At 43.5% G+C, this 13,465-nt stretch overlaps 1 protein-coding gene across 1 annotated transcript in view; it reads left to right on the forward strand.

The window, feature by feature from the left end:
- Window positions 1-13,465, forward strand: part of LOC124622298 (zwei Ig domain protein zig-8-like) — a 909,359-nt gene that overhangs the window by 820,720 nt on the left and 75,174 nt on the right. Inside the window, exon 4 of the mRNA XM_047147970.1 lies at window positions 5,982-6,109. Coding sequence (XP_047003926.1) covers window positions 5,982-6,109 — 128 coding nt within the window. The remainder of the gene's footprint in view (window positions 1-5,981; window positions 6,110-13,465) is intronic.

Consider the following 13,465-nt stretch of genomic DNA (forward strand, 5'->3'; position numbering starts at 1 on the left):
CCAAGAAAATCCTAGCACAATAAACATAGGGTTTAATTTGATAAAGAAATTTCTGAAAATGTACGTTTCGGGAACAGCATTGTGTGGTGCTGGCCGGGGTAGCCAAGCGGTTCTAGGCGCTACAGTGTGGAACCGCGCGACCGCTATGGTCGCAGGCTCGAATCCTGCCTCGGGCATGGATGTGTGTCATGTCCTTAGGTTAGTTAGGTTTAAGTAGTTCTAAGTTCTAGGGGACTGATGACCTCAGATGTTAAGTCCCATAGTGCTCAGAGCCATTTGAACCATTGTGTGATAGTCAGACATGGAGTGTGCGAAAACCGGAACAGAAGCGAATCGAAGCATTTGAGGAGAAGAACGTAGGAAAATTTTGTGAGCTGTAAAGGTAAAGAATGAGAAAGCTCTACGGTGAATTCTCTATGGAGAGAAGTCTTCCGAAGTTAGAGTGATTTCAGATGTGACGCAGGGGAGTGTCGTATGACCGTTGCTATTCACAATATACATAAATGACCTTGTGGATAACATCGGAAGTTCACTAAGGCTTTTTGAGGATGATGCTGTAGTATATCGAGAGGTTGTAACAATGGAAAATTGTACTGATATGCAGGAGGATCTGCAACGAATTGACGCATGGTGCAGGGAATGGCAATTGAATCTCAATGTAGACAAGAGTAATATGCTGCGAATGCATAGAAAGAAAAATCCTTTCGCATTTAGCTACAATATAGCACGTCAGCAACTGGAAGCAGTTAATTCCATAAATTATCTTGGAGTAGGCATTAGGAGTGATTTAAAATGGAATGATCATATAAAGTTGATCGTCGGTAAAGCAGATGCCAGGAAACGCAATCCGAAAACAAAGGAAGTAGGTTACAGTACACTTATTCGCCCACTGCTTGAATATTGCTCACCAGTGTGGGATCCGTACCAGATAGGGTTGATAGAAGAGATAGAGAAGATCCAACGGAGAGCAGCGTACTTCCTTACAGGATCATTAAGTAATCGCGAAAGCGTTACGGAGATGACAGATAAACTCCAGTGGAAGACTCTGCAGGAGAGACGCTCAGTAGCTCGGTACGGACTTTTGTTGAAGTTTCGAGAACATACCTTCACCAAGGAGTCAAGCAGTATATTGCTCCCCCTACGTATATCTCGCGAAGAGACCATGAGGATAAAATCATAGAGATAGGAGCCCACACAGAGGCATACCGACAATCTTTCTTTCCACGAACAATACGAGACTGGAATAGAAGGGAGAACCGATAGAGGTACTCAAAGTACCCTCCGCCACACACCGTCAGGTGGCTTGCGGAGTATGGATGTAGATGTAGATGTAGAATAGGCGAGGAAAGGAATTTCTAAAAAGTGCTCACGAGAAGAAAGACAGGGTGATAGGACATCTGTTAATTTATTAGGTAGTAATTTCCATAGTGCTAGAGCGAGGTGTGGGGCATAAAGACAGGAGAGAAAGAGAGACATTGGAACACACCCAGCAAATAACTGAGGACATAGATTGCAATTGCTACTCTTAGATGAAAAGGTACTCACGTGTGAGGAACTGGTGGCGTGTCGCATCGAACCATTCAGAAGATTAGGGACAGAAAAAAAATTCAAATCGAAACTCAACCAATCATTTGACGCTCATGATGGCTATTTACAGCATTTATACAAGTACTTTGAAGTTTGATTCAAGTGTCATTTACTTTGTTCATAATAGTCTTCATAAATATATTTACATGCTTTTTGTGTATGTGTGTGTGTGTGTGTGTGTGTGTGTGTGTGTGTGTGTGTGTGTTTGTTTGTGTGTGTGTGTGTGTGTGTGTGTGTGTGGAAGGGGGGGGGTGACTGCGTGTGTGTGCGTGCTAGTGAAGTTTAGTGTGGTTACGGGTGTTTGTAGAGTAAAGAAATTGTCTTATACGGGGCGATACAGAAGATGTTTATTACGAAACTGTTTATCTTTCAGTAAAGACTACACTGACACCATTACACTCTTCTGAAAGTAGCTCTTGAAATATAATGCAACCTCTCTAAAAAGCTACATGGCAGTCGTTTCAGCACACGCTAAACCAGATCTTCTCAGTGTTCGCAATACAAATAGTGGACCTCATGATGCAGTCTCAATTAGCAGAATGCGCTCGGCAGCACGTAATATTACTCGTTGCGAAATTTTTCTGCAGCAAAGTAATTTGTTTGCTTCTAGGAGAGGAAAAGAGAGAGAACTTGCGCAATTTCAGAGCAGAGTAAATTGGTCTCCACGGCGGAGGGAATCAGACATAACGAGAAATCGCCTGCAGTTGGTGCTCGTCGGACTAGACGAACAGTGTTTGAAAGTGGGATGGCACTGGGATACTCAAAGTTAAACTGAAACTGTGATAGCTCGACTCTCACAGCTAAGGGTTGTCTGTTATTTCCTACTTTGAACTACAATTACCTCTCGTGAAAAAGAAGGGAATGCGAGGCGTGTTTTAGACCGGTCATATGAGGAACGAAGCTAACTTAATGCTTAGAAGTGCTAATAAGGCTGAATTGTTATTTTAAAGACACATCAACATTTACGGCACTGAAGTAAGTTCAGTCTGTGTTGGTGGTATCGGGCCTGCTGAAGGATACTTGTCGAGTGGCGGTTATAATAACAAAATTATAATTAAATACTTTTATATTCTTCAAGGAGAATAGTTCACGGAATCTCCCTGGAATAGAAACAAAATATGATTATCTTCCTTTGCTGGCAACAGTCCTGAAGTACACCACACTTTCCGTACTTTAACTTGGACGAGAATAGTTTAAAATCTTTCTGGCGGTTCTAGCTACTCAAAAGAAAATACTTTTATAGAATATCCTTTAAAACATACGATCTATTCACAAGTAGTTCTCTACGTCTAACTAAATACAGCAGAAAATTTATTTTAATGGTATATTCAATATCCACGTTTACATCAAGATACATGTTTGAGAATAAAGGTCAAAATCTTGATTATAGTTCAGAATGGTTCACCCAAAAGCTTTTCTGTGGTACTCTCGCCCTACCTAGACGTGGCCTTTCAGTCTTTTCTCTTTCGTTACTTGACGCATTTTAGTGACAGATCGTCGATCTTTTGTAAAAGCTCATAGAATTTTATTTATAAACGTCGATAATGTTTCCACTCTTTGCTTCAAGCGCTGATCATATTCAAATTTCACTGCTTTCATGAACAACTTGTCGATGACGTGATCTCAACTTGCACAGTTCTACATCCGTGAAAAGTCTCACAGAGCTGACACGTTGTCTGCCTGGTCGTTCATATACATCGTGAACACTGAACGTCCTATCGAATGATAAAGTTCTGCTTTTTATAAATGATTTATGAAAGATCTAAAGTCAACACATTTATTTCATGGAGGCACCACATCAAAGCTTCAGCCATAAATCTTTAATTACTTCAGAATAGACCGTGCAGTGTCGAAATATCCAAAAGAGAAGAACTCATAAGTTACTTCGTTTTAATATTTCGTCTAAGCAGAAAGTGGGGAGAAGTCTCGCACGAAATGCTGCACATTGCTCAATATGGCATTCTTCACTAAGGATCTTCCAGCATAAAATAGTCGCTAGCGCGCGCAGTACTCCGTAATTAATTACTTTTCAATAACTCATGTTCGTTCTGTTACATGGCAGATGGGTTTTGTCAGTCTGTAAAAGAGATATCACGTGCGTAACAAGTTAAGGTCCATATTTCTGGCAAATTAACATTATTGAGGGACGTCTGTAGTTCGTTAACTATGCCCTACGAATCTTCTTAATGGCACATTCCCGGTATACTGTCGGTTGTAACTGCGACATGTACAATCAGAACAAAATGTATGGTTCTCTCAATAGTGAAAATTTTCATTTTCAGTACTGGCTACCCCTTCGGAACACAATTCCATTCTATCACGCATTCATCACGTATAAGTGTCTTAACGGCCGCACCTTTATTTCCAATTTCGTGAGATATTGCACTGTTCCAGTAATCAACTAGAGCCTGTCTCTAGAAGAGAAAAGCAGTGTGTATTGAATTAAAAAAAAAATTGGACTGATAAAGGAACCCATGATGCTCTAGTTAATGCTCTGCTCCTCCTAAATCTGTACAGTGACAAGGACTGTACGAAGAACAAAGTTACAAACAGAAATTTTATCAGTGACCAATCGTGGAGTAACGCCACAAAAATATTGGCGTGAAGCATTAGACTATTAAACGATTTACTCCTTTTTAGGACGACCTTGCAACTTATTATTAGAACCACAAAAATCAAAGACAACAGGTAATAAAGTTTACGTTCTATGATGTACTAATGATTGTAAACGACCACAGTTCTCAGAGGGTCATTGATAAATCTCTTGCACTACAGAAGTTTCTCAATTTATCTCAGTGAAGACTGACAGTGGACGAAATTTTGTGGACCTGCGATTAACCATACACTTGAATCACCAGTAGGCGACTAGAATGGTCTTTCTAAGATGAGAAAATCTGAGGAAGTTATCTGTGTTTATCTTAATGATATCAGATAAACACTACGGTAAACTATTTGGGAGAACTTCTAAATGCACAAAAAAGACATTGTATCATTTCGACGCTGAGAGGGTTAATCTGTGATGGAATGTGGAAACGTCTTTTATAGACTCATTAATGCCGGATGGTATAACAGACACACTTGGATGACGCTACTTGTGACCAGGTCACTGGCAGAGACTGCTCAGTGTCATTTGGAACAGGAGATGAGTGACATCTATTGTATTTTTTCAAACCTTTGGAGAAGATTACAGAAAAGAAGAAACACTTAACAGCAATGAGGCCAACATCTCCCACGTACTACAACCCAGCGCCAGAAACATTATCTGGCTGCCAGCCAATGTAGGCTAACGAGTTTTCGTGCGAATATAGTATTTGATGTGATGGCGTGGTGTCTGTTCTCTCGGACATTATTTGCCTCGATGGACAACTAATGCAATTTTTTCATTGCGGATACGCAATTACGTCTGACCTTTTGTAAGAATCTCCAAGTAGAAAGTTAGGAGAACATGGACAGGACAGGTTGCTGCAGCTGGGAACGTAGGTAGGCCAAGAAGCATTCATAAATAATCCGCGCAGTTTCGATAAACACTGTGTCCGGATGGTGCAGTGGTTAACGGAACTACTTAGTGAGCAGGAGATCCCGGGTTTGAATCCCGGTCGGGCACAAAGTTTCTTTTGTCGCCACTGATTCCACGTAATGATTCGATGCAGCTGAAATCAATTTTCCCTTTCCTTTCCTTTCTCATCGCTCCACCTTCAATTTACATGTATTATGTGTGGAGTTGGGTACCTCGGAGAAATCCAGAGCTCAGAGTGACATACAAAGCTGCACGTCCGCAGCGGGTAAAGTGGAGGTGGTTCTGTGCTGTTTCCGGCTGTTTTTTATACTATGATTTGGACCTCACATTTAGATTACCGTGAACATGAAAGAGGATGTTTGTTTCACCTGTCTCGCTGGCTGAGCATTGCTCCTTCTCCTACATCTTCATGATGAGTGTACTATAGGCAGCTTTCTCTCCCAAGACGATTACAGCAGTGTACAAACTACACCACTGCATCACTACTGCTGATTAACTGATCCAGCCTCAACCTTCTCCACAATGTCTTCACCTATTAGCAACAGCAGGTGATGCAGCAATCAACGTCTACGCAGTTTCGCGTCTCCGTGGGATCTAATCATCAATGAGGAGCGTCAGATGGATATTGCCACACGTAAGAAAAGGTGTGGACTGTCTTCGTCTCTGAACTGTCTTTCTAAAGGCTAGTGGTGGTGTACCCAGCAATAGTTCCTGGTGGTGCATAATTTACTGTTCAACGTAGCTGTCATAGTTTGTTATCTGTATCTCCTCTTTCTCCATTATTAACATTTTATCCGGTTAGGGTATATCGTTTTCCCCTATTTGGTTACGCCTCAGATCTGTGTCACTAAGCAAAGGTGCTCGTCCTCTGTTCCAGAACCGACGACGGAGATCGTTGGCGGTCCAGACCTGTACATAGACCGTGGCAGTACCATCAATCTGACGTGCATCGTCCTGTACAGCCCGGAACCCCCAGCATACATCTACTGGAGCCACAACGACAACGTGAGTACACAACGCGTACAAGGTCTGTTTTACTGGTACGCGTACCAGTATCACAAAACGTTTCTGCATTTCCTGTGTTTCATTTTACATCTGTATCTACAGATCAACAAGTCTTCAATGTGAGGTGTGAAAATTAAAAGCATTTTTGTTCAGCGACATGTAAGATATTTTTGTACCTCTTTCATGAAGTAAAACTAGAAGTTATATGGGGCGATCAAACACTTTTCCTGCAGCGTTTACGCAACTTAGCGCGATTCCAGTGTGAGCATATAAGCACTAACATGTAGGCAAGGAATTACTGTGGCAGCCATGTCTTTCCGTGGCTGTCGTAAGTGCGGAAACGTGAACTATGGCGTTCTTACCATATGCCAACGTTGTGTTATTATTTTCTGGCCTGCCGAAGACGGTGAATGAAGAGTGTTTATGGGGCAGCATGTCAGTTGAAAACCACCCTTGCGGAATGGTGCACCAAATTCTGTGCTGTCACAATTCGACAGAAGACACCGGTCGATGGGCAAGTGGGTGGCTCTCGAGCACCCGCCCTATAGTCTTTAACTCTCCCCACGCCATTGCCACTCCTTGTTACCTTAAAAAAGACCATAAAGAGCCTAGGACTGCTGCCGGATCAGGATGAGCAGTAGGCAGTTACGGATTCTTCAAAAACATATCTTCAACACGGCGCGTCGGTGGGACGATTGCCTCCACACTTCCGGCGATTTTTTCTCATTGTCGTACGATTTTTTACTGTACTGCCTTAGAATAGAAACTTTTTGATTGCCTTTTACATAAAGCTTTCGTTAAAATCAGCATCTTGCCTCGGGCATGAATGTGTGTGATGTCCATAGGTTATTTAGGATTAAGTAGTCCTAAGTTCTAGGGGACTGATGACCTCAGATGTTAAGTCCCATAGTGCTCAGATCCATTTGAACCATTTTGAAAATCAGCATCCACGAAAAGAGTGGTGTGACAATAGGAGTGTATAGAGGCAAATGCATTACATTTGCTGACAACATTGTGTTACGAACTGAAAATGAAAAGAGAATTAACAATAATGTTGAAAGAACTGAATACCCGCTGTGACGCATGTTATGAAGAAGATGAATGTAGAAGGCTAAGGTAATCATTTTCACAACGCAATCGTGGAAGATAAAATCGAATTTTATGATAGTGGAAAAAGTAAGTACATGTGGAATCTTGCCCACTCGTCTCTTATAGGGTGCCTAGGAAGCTGTTTTCTCGGATAGCTAGACAACACGCAAGCAAATCATACGAATGGAGTTTACTACAGCAACTGAATTGACAGTACTTAACTTGCATATGTACAAGGTGGTGTCGCAAGCAGTTGGCGACGTGCAAATAATCAGTGTTCATCGAAATATACAATGTCCATGCAAGTAATTGATATGGATCACAAGTCACGGCTCTTCTAGTGCGGCCGAGGCTAGGCGGTGCGTCGCTTTTATTCTCTCCGTGCAGAGGCCGCTCCTGTCGTGGTGACGTCATAGTCAGCGTGGTATTGGCTGACGTCACCTCACAGCCCTCTCTGATCTATCGTTCTTGATCCTCGCGTCGGCAGTACATATGATGCAAACTAACCAGTGGCGTGACATCTAATCAAAAAATAAAAACAATGTTAGCCACTACAAATAAAAGTTTTCCAGGAGGAGGAAAATTTATGCGGCTGATTTTACTAACAAAAAAGGTAAATTTTAGTAAAGTGCTTTGTATGGAGGGTTGCCCTGTGTGGTACATAAACATACACTGCCACAAATCGAGTAGAAGTGCTTAGAGCCTTTTGATATGCAGATGTGGAGAAGAATGAAGGGTTGATTTGGACAAATATAATAAAGAATGAGATTTTATCACACACGGTGAATGTGAAATACGAGAATTTAAAGAAACTGGCTAGTACATTGGATGAAAAGAGACTACACAATAAAAGATAGACTAGAGGGAATGATGACTGTTTCAAAATTCGCACATACTTTTGAACTGCCGCTTTCTCAAGAGTAAACATGTGGAATCTGTTTTTTAAATATCTTTGTTTGTGTAGGAATTATGACCTGTTGAACGTTAGCACTCTTGTCAGAGGCGGCATTACAGCGTATGCTCAGTATGACCTCCATTGTGCTGAATACACAATCGGAGTCTTTTTTGCCAGTCATGCTGCACACGTCACAAGATCTGTGGGTTAACAGAAGCACACGTCTGCTAAATGTGCCAGCAAATATGGGCTACAATGTTGATTCTTACCTCATACACTAACTGACTTCCAATGTCCCCAAAGATAAAACTAAAGTGATAAGGGATGTTCAAAAAGTCTCTCCGCAGTGCCGTATGATTGTTAGCCGTACGTGCCGTATGCTGCAGTGAATATACCGAAATAAAATTCAGTGAAATACAAGTTATTAATTTATTGAATATTAATTTTTACTTAAAAATTTTCACATTAAATGTTGAAACTATCTCCCCTGTTGTTGAATACACAATTCAATTCGTCAAATCAATTTTCCAAACACAAGCTGTAACATTTCTTCTGTACCAGAAACAGTGAAAGTTGATTGGTTTGGTTTGTTTGTGGGAAGAGACCAAACAGCGAGGTCATTGATCTCATTGGATTAGGGAAAGACGGGGAAGGAGGTCGGCCGTGCCCTTTGAAAGGAACCATCCCGGCATTTGCCTGGCGCGATTTAGGGAAATCACGGAAAACGTAAATCAGGATGGCCGGACGCGGGATTGAACCGTCGCCCTCCCTAATGCGAGTCCAGTGTGCTAACCACTGCGCCACCTCCCTCGCTAGTGAAAGTTGATATTGCAGTTTTCAGTTAATCGATGAATTTTGGACGGTTTTTATAGACAGTTGCTTTCGCTGCACCTCGGAATAAAATGTCACGTGGTGTTAGGTCAGGCGATCGTGGAGGCCAAAGTCCCTGTGAAATTATGCGATCACCAAAAACATCAGCAAGCAGTGACATTGAAACGCGAGTTGTATGCGTGGTTGCACCATCTTGTTAAAAATAACCGTTCAGTATTTCACTTAACACAAGTTCTCCTACGAATGGGTATACAATATCATTGCAGTATCGTTGTGCGTTTATTGTTTTGTTGAAAAATCCAGGCAAGCGAACAATCATAGGGCACGCGCGGCTGACAATTACACGACACTGCGGAGAGACTTTTTGAACACCCATTATAAGGTCCTCGTACCGCGATGGCCATTCGATAGGACTCCGCGCTAACTATCAAATTATCTCCAAACTGTTCATCCAGAAACTGTCTGATATCAGTGTCATAGTGAGGACGTGCACCGTCTCGTTGGAGAGAGGTTGGGAAATAACAAGCGGGTTCAACAGCGTTGGAAGCACATGATCACGGAGCGTGTTATACCTCTCCCCATTCAAGGTTCCATTAATAAACGCCGTACCCACCATTATCCTGTCCTAAATCTCACACCAAACCATCACCTTTTCACCACCAACATCTCTACAGGGATCCACCGCCGAGGGGTTTGCATCTGACCAGTCACGATAATGCTGTAGGATTTTTGTTACACTGATCTAGAGCCCATTCTGCAGATTGTACCCGCCGATCTGGGTCATCCTCCGAGAGATGATGTTGCAACTGCAACATGTGCGGGTGCCATTGGTGTGTGTGCAACACACGCAGGATTGAACATTGACTGACGCCGGATATTGCTGATAACCGGCGCATACTGCGATGTGGACTTTTCACAAATGATCCCACACCTGCAGTGCTGTCTCCTCATCGGTGGTCGATCTTGGACGTCCTCTGCATGACTGGCCCAACACAGAAGAATTTTGTCCAATAACTAGGATAGTGTGATACGTGAAATGTCATTTGTGTCAGGATTCTCGGCATTGAAGTCTGCAGCAGTTACTGTGGTACTTCGTCCACTACTCATTAATACAATTTCAATGCGTTACTGCTGTGGAAATGCCATAGTGAATCACCTGCACAATAAACAGAATTTATCACGTCAATGCAATTTCAAATTTTAACAAGTCATAACTCCTACACAAATAAAGATGTTCTAAAACTGATTGCACATGTGTATTCCTGACACGGAGGCAGTTCAAAATGATGAATCACTTGACCTCTTTCCCATTTGAAATCCGCAATCCAAATCCAAGATCGCACCACATCTCTGAAAAGTTGCAGCCCACGCAGCAGACACCCCATCTAGACGCCATTATGATTCCTCACACCGTTCGACATTTATAGAAGTGTATCGAGGCTTCTGCCTCACCGCGAAAGAAACGAATTATGATAACTTGATATTACAACACCATGTACATACAGCTATAATCGAGAGAGCAGAAAATGGAAAGACAAAATTTGCAAAAATCGGGAGCTACCTGCCTTCGAAGCAGTAATAATAGACTGATAAACACATGTCATCCCATCTGGAATGACTAAAAAAAATTGTTCAAATGGCTCTGAGCACTATGGGACTTAGCATCGGAGGTCATCAGTCCCCTAGAACTTTGGCGCTGATAACAACGGCGACCTGTCCTGACATGGACGCAATGAGGCCTTGGTAGGTCGATGGAGGGAAGTGGCACCGTACAAAAGTCACCTAATTCCCGTTAATTCTGTGGAGGGGGGACAAAAAGCTCTGACATCCCAGTTGGCCGATCGGGTTCAGAACTGACGAGTTTGGCTGGACACTACATCAATTGGATTTCGTCACTGTGTTCCTCAACCACTCCATCACACTCCTGGCATTGTTATATGGCGCATTATCTTCTTGAAAAATTCCACACTCGTCGGGAAACATGATGGTCATGAAGCGGTATACATGGTCTGTAAGGATTGTATGTCACTCCTTTGTCATCATGGTGCTTTGCAAGAGCTCCACCGGACCTATGGATGCCCTCGTGGATGTTCCGCAGAGCATAATGGAGCCGGGGCCAGTTTGTCTCCGTACCACAGTACAGTTGTTTAGGAGCTGTTCCCCTAGAAGACAACGGATCCTTGCACTCCCATCGGCTTGGTGAAGAAGGTATTGGGATTCATCAGCCCTTGAGACTATCCACCACTGCGTCTACATCCAGTGCCGATGTTGACGCCGGCCGGTGTGGCCGAGCGGTTCTAGGCGCTTCAGTCTGGAACCGCGCGACCGATACGGTCGCAGGTTCGAATCCTGCCTCGGGCATGGATGTGTGTGGTGTTCTTAGGTTAGTTAGGTTTAAGCAGTTCTAAGTTCTAGGGGATTGATGGCCTCAGAAGTTTAGTCCCATAGTGCTCAGAGCCATTTGAACCATTTGAACCGATGTTGACGTGCCATTTCAGCCGCTTTCTGCCGATTTCTTGGTGGGTCGTCGGCGGCGGAGGCCCACAGTTACCAGTGTTCGGTGCTCTATGTGTTCAGACACGCTTGTACTCTGCCCAGCTTCAAAGTCTGATGTCAGTTACGCCACAGTTCGCCACCTGTCCTGTTTACCAGTCTTTCCAGCCAACGACGCCCGACGTCTGTAAGGAGCAACCGTCGCCCAGCCCCACGACACGTGGACGTGGTTTCACCCTGATTTCGCCACGTGGAAGAGGCTCACTACAGTACTCCCCAAACACCAAACAAGTCGCGCAGTTTCCGAAAAGTTCGGGCCAAGCCTCCAGGCCATCACAATCTGCCCTCAGTTAAATTCAGATATCACGTTCTACAGACGGACAGCGCTCCTACTGATAGTACATGCACCGCGTCTCTTACTAGCAGTCATTCTTCGCCAGGTGACGCTGGTATCTCCCAGGCGGATTTATATCTATAGCAGGTCGGTTATCATAATCTTCTGGCTGTGTAGGTTCTCAAGTTGCGTAGGTGCATTGACATCAGGTGTTTGCAACACATGACAATTCATACCGGACCGGGACCCTAACTTGTCGCGAGCGGACGCCTTAACGACTTCGGCTACCCGAACAGGGCTCCTGTACCGATCCAAATTTCTAAATGACACATGGGTGTTTTGTACGCCAGGCGGTAGTTATGTACTTTTATGAACACTTGCCTGTCGATACGCAGGTAGCGAAATCAGACCGCGTTCAGAGTAAAGACATTTTGTCTGTCAGAATTTTATCAATAAACTGTAGAATCATGGCTCGAAGACTTCTTAAGTAATAGAAATGAGTGTGTTGCCCGCGACGGTGACAGACAAGGGTATCATCAGGAGCACGCCAGGGAAGTGTGATGGGATCGCTATTGTTTCCTATACGTACAAATAATCTGACAGAGAGGGTGGCAGCAATTGTTTGCAGATAATATTGTAGCGTACGAAAAGGTGTTGTTGTAGAGTGACTGTAGGAGGATACAAGATGACTTAGATAAAATTTCTAGTTGGTGTGATGAATGGCAGCTGATTCTAAAAGCAGAAGAATGTAAGTTGATGCGGATGAGTAGGAAAAAACAATGATGTAATGTTCTGATATACGATTGGTAGTGTCCATCTTGAAATGGGCTTAACGTTGCGAAGCAATATGGAATGAAAGAAGCATGGGAAGATTGTGACTGGGATGGTGAATTGTCGATTTCGGTTCACTAGTAGAATGTTTGGAAAGTGTGGTTCATTTTTAAAGGAGACCGCATACAGAACGCCAGTATGACTAAACGTGAGTATTGCACGAGTGTTCGGGATCTTCACAGAGTCGTCTTTAAGGATGCCATCGAAGCAATTAATCGAAGCGCTGCTGGATTTGCTACTGGTATGTTCGAATAACACGCAAGTATTGCGGAGATGATTCGGAAACTCGAGTGGAAATCCGAGGAGAGAAGGCGGTGTTTTTTCCGAGGAACACTGCTGAGAAAATTTAGAGAATCGGAATTTGAAGCTGATTACAGACTGCTTCTACTGCCACCAATATACGTACATTTCGTATAAGGGCCATGAAGATACGATGCGAAAAATTAGGACTCATACGGAGGCATACAGATAGTCATTTTTCCCTCGTTCTATTTGCCGTGAAACAAGAAAAGAAACAAGTAGCGGTACAGGGTACCCTCCGCCACACATCGTACGGTGGCTTTCGGATTATGTATGTGGATGTAGATGTAGACCATGTGCTCTCACACTTCGTAATGAGCGCACAGGGAGTTTATATATCATAATCGCCGGAGAAAGCTCCGACTTTGCGCTGAGAGCAGCGAAACCCGGCCTTGCGGTCCTGAGATCGATGATCCCTGCGGAGCTATCAATGGCCGCAGCAACAGGTCGCCGTAGCGCCTGGCGGCACAGTTTGATGTTTCCCTGTAACCCAATATCCATGCGTTTGCTCTGCAAAGCGACGCCTTGCTCCGCTCGCTTACATTACTCAGTAATATGTCACTGCATGCGAGCCTCATCTGCA

The sequence above is a fragment of the Schistocerca americana genome, chromosome 7 (assembly GCF_021461395.2).
Source record: "Schistocerca americana isolate TAMUIC-IGC-003095 chromosome 7, iqSchAmer2.1, whole genome shotgun sequence".
NCBI classification, from domain to species: domain Eukaryota; kingdom Metazoa; phylum Arthropoda; class Insecta; order Orthoptera; family Acrididae; genus Schistocerca; species Schistocerca americana.